This window comes from Amblyomma americanum, chromosome 1 (genome assembly GCF_052857255.1).
Source record: "Amblyomma americanum isolate KBUSLIRL-KWMA chromosome 1, ASM5285725v1, whole genome shotgun sequence".
NCBI lineage: Eukaryota > Metazoa > Arthropoda > Arachnida > Ixodida > Ixodidae > Amblyomma > Amblyomma americanum.
Window position 1 is genome coordinate 137,727,408 of NC_135497.1, and position 3,738 is coordinate 137,731,145.

Here is a 3,738-nt window from a genome sequence, read left to right on the forward strand (position 1 = left end):
AGCCTTGCTTCATTTTTTCATGCTATCTTCGTTCACTCATCAGCCGCTTAGGAGGTTTAGCAAGCAAGTAAACTAAGTACCAGCGATGACATGTCACCAGTAGTCGTGCCAAAGATGCTGCTTTAGTTGTGCGAGACATCACTTCGTATACCCATGTAACAGTCTATACAGTACGGACAACTCATTTCGGCTTTATTCTGTGGGTTGTCATTGCCTGTGACACTAGGTGGTCTTAACCAACATCAACTGCACTTTCTGTAAACCTGCCCTGTGCATTAACTCGCTACCATCCAAGAAAAAGTAGGCAGTTCAGTAAAGATTCTAGGAGGAACGTTGCCACTCCATGTTACACATCACCGGCATGCAACTCTTTAGGAATTGGCCAAACAGTCCCTGCAGTTATGCACATATGAAAAGTGAAAACATTGTGTTTTTCCCAACTTTACATGAAAATTCACTTAACACTTTAACTTCCAACTGCTACTTACCTGTGAAATGATACGCGACAGTCTGCTTCCATCTTGATGCAATTCCACCAAGCATGAAAACCAATGCATGTGTGGCCAGTACAGGTTCTGCACTTGGGTCCGAGGAAGGAAGAGTGGGGCGGCCTGAAGAATATTTCAAGAATGCTTATTTGGGGCATAGCAGTGCAGAGCTGTCCAGCATACATTATAAAGTAAGCATGCAGTGTGTTTTATTAGCACAGGAAAGCACCAAAAATAGAATCAAAACGAATATTGCTGAGTTGGGTTTAGTAGCACATAAGCATCTAAGCCTGTCATGCAGCAAGCTTAAGCAAATTAAGTTGGGCACCACTTTGATAGCTTTGTTTATCAGGTATAACAGATTTCATCTAAAACTACACAAATATAAGGTATTCCAGGGATGCTTGAACGGCTTTCTGTGTGTACCTATACACACACATTTAGTCATTAACCCTTAGATATTGAAATTAGTGCAGTAAAAAAATTAGTTGCATTTCATTTTTGTTTCCACACTGCTAAATTAAGTATCACATGCCAGTGCTCATTACTGCATTGGTTTTAGCTGCAAGAGAACTACACTGCCTGATATGTAAACAACAGGCCGCATTTGTTTTTGATGAAGCCTTACCTATGACGGAGCGTGTTGTAATATCATAGTCCAAACCAGGTGTCAGTTGGATTTCGTCCAGCATTAGAACCGCATAACGCTCTTCATTGTGGAATGTTGCCACTTTTGATGCCAAAGCTGGAAACACTTCTTCAAGAATACCTAGAATGGCAAGAAAAGAGCCTTTTATTATGTTTGATAGCTTTAACATTAGTTCAAGGGTATTGTAGAGAGCATAATTACAGTGTATCTTTGCTGAAAAACATGCATGCTGGAATGATCACTGCTAGTTTTCTTTGAAATTCAAAATTACAAGCTTCAGCCCAGTGTTTCAAACAACCTCCCTTGTCACTATCAGAGCATTTATAAAATCTTTTCTAAAAAGATGAGTGCAAGCCTTCTGCTGCCGCCTAATATTTGTAGCTGTACTTGCTATGTGATCATCGGTGAAGTCAATAGCTAGTCCTGAGTTGCACCTGCAATTTGGAAAATGTTATTATAGAGCTGCAAACATTGCTGCATACCTGGGGTAAACTTGATGTCTTCAATATGCTTCTGAAGTGTGCGTTCAGCAGTGAGCGGCCAGCCATTACCTCTCAGGTACTCATAACCTCTTCCCCCACAGGCAAGTCTGACCTTCAGAGACTCCTGAATTGTCTTCTGAGTCCATGATGACCCTCTCATTGTTCCCTTTTGCAGGACACGGAGCTGGTCTTCTGCAAGAAGTCCATTAAAAGAACTTCTCAGGGCGTCACACTCCATTTCCGCCCTTGCACGCTTTCTTCTTTCCAAGTTAAGTTGGCGTTTCAGTACGTCAAGTTCACTGAACATGTTGGGAGGTGCATCCTCTTGAATATCAGAGATTATGGGCACTTCTGTTGCCACATCAGCAGATTCATCATGATCATGTGGCTCTTTTGAAGACTTGAGTCCATCTGCTATGCTGTCAGCAGCTGCAAAAGTTTTCATAGCAATTTTTTGGTTTCCAACACTTTTTGTACCAACATATCCAACTGCATTACTTGTAGTGCTACACTTAAAAGGGCAGTGTTAATGAAATAATTGATGTTCCTCTGTTTGGTCACCGTATCAAGCCATGATTCAGATCGTAAAAAAATTAGAAGATCAATACCAGTTACATTCAAGTACGAAATTGTCCATTTTGCATTACATGTGGCTACATGATAACTGACCGACAAAGCACTGCTGCAGTGATGTATGAAAAACACATTTTGATTAGGGGGAAAATTACCTATTAGCAAGTTTTCCTCTTCAGGTTCAGCCTGTTCTTCAGCCAAGTTGTTTGCTGGTGAATTAGGAAGGCGGGCGAATGGTGGCTTTCTGATTTTTTTTGGCACACGGTGAGAAAAAATACTTGGCACAGCTTTGTGCTTTAGCCTCTCCTTCCCATCCACTCTAGCCTTCTCAAAGTCTTCTGCACAAAAGTGGTCTTGCAAATGTTGTATGGTTAGAAGTGTGATGCTGGTCACCCAAACGCTGGGCTGCCCAAGGAGGCTCCCAGGGCTTTTTGAATGAAGCTTTGTTTCAGACATGTGAAACAAGAAAAACATGGAAGATAGCTGCAATAACAAGTTTAAAGACCAACTCAAGAGACAAAGAATACGTTAAAAAGGTTTAGAAGTTTACGCAACTAAAATAGCTCATTTGGGTGCAAACGCGCACGTGGCCGCAAACACGCAGCTTTAAGGATTGCTAACATTTAACTCATTTCTATTTTTCTACCCATGCCAACACAACTGCACAGAAAGCGGCCGTTATGCGGACGCATGACATGCACTGACGATGTTTTTATTGACTGTGATCGTCACGGTCTGCGAAAAACAATTAGGTGCCATGGATCGAGTGACTCGAGGCGAGAGCGCGCTCACGTGGACGGAGAAATCATGCGAGTACGTGGTGCACGTGAGGACGCGGAATTCTCGCGTGGCAAGTGGACTCTAGACAAGTGTTCCTTCGCGTGCCACGAGCACGGAATAATCGCGTGCGATGAGCAACGAACGCGAGCACGTGTACCCGCGTCAAGAGTGCGAGGCGCTAAGATCCCTGCAATGAACTCCTATTTTCGTAGCATCGCTAACACCGCGTGCACTTCGCTTAAATATCTTCTAAAACAGTGCCGAAAAGCACAAACAAGGTGTACTTACCTCGCACACGCGGGTGTTTTTCGTAGGCTTGAAGTTCTCCCGGCCGATTCTGTGTAGCCACGCAGAACGACGCTCTCGGTCATTTTTCCCGGTCGGAATCGAGAAAAACGTCTTTCCAGACTCGGTTCGGTTGCTGCATCCGAAGGCGCAGCAGCCAGGCATGATTCCTTGCAGTCAAACACGAGTGCGACAATCAGAAAACAAGAATCGTAGGGGACCTGCGATGTCTGCGCTCTAACTCAGCCGGCCCGCCCGGCGCTTGGAAGGTATATGGCAGCCCAAGGTCACGTGGTACGGTTGGGCCAATGAACGCGTCGGCGGCGAGGGGCAAACGAATGCGGTACTCTGAAGTTTTTCCAGTGACTCTACGTTCGACTCGTGCCGACACTATGGAAAGGGGGGCCGGTTGTGCTTAAACCCCTTCGTTCTGGTCGTTCACTCTCAATGAGTATGGCTCGGTAATTGATGATGCCGCTGT

At 44.4% G+C, this 3,738-nt stretch overlaps 1 protein-coding gene across 1 annotated transcript; it reads right to left on the reverse strand.

Moving 5' to 3' along the window:
- Nucleotides 1-247: 247 nt before the first annotated feature.
- On the reverse strand, nucleotides 248-1,900 carry LOC144136208 (uncharacterized). Its single transcript, XM_077668313.1, has 4 exons — nucleotides 1,620-1,900; nucleotides 1,117-1,257; nucleotides 489-611; nucleotides 248-393 (listed from the first exon to the last, which is right to left on the reverse strand). Exons 1-4 carry the CDS (start codon nucleotides 1,855-1,857, stop codon nucleotides 347-349), a joined length of 549 nt encoding a protein of 182 aa, XP_077524439.1. The 5' UTR covers nucleotides 1,858-1,900; the 3' UTR covers nucleotides 248-346.
- Between the last annotated feature and the right edge of the window lie 1,838 nt (nucleotides 1,901-3,738).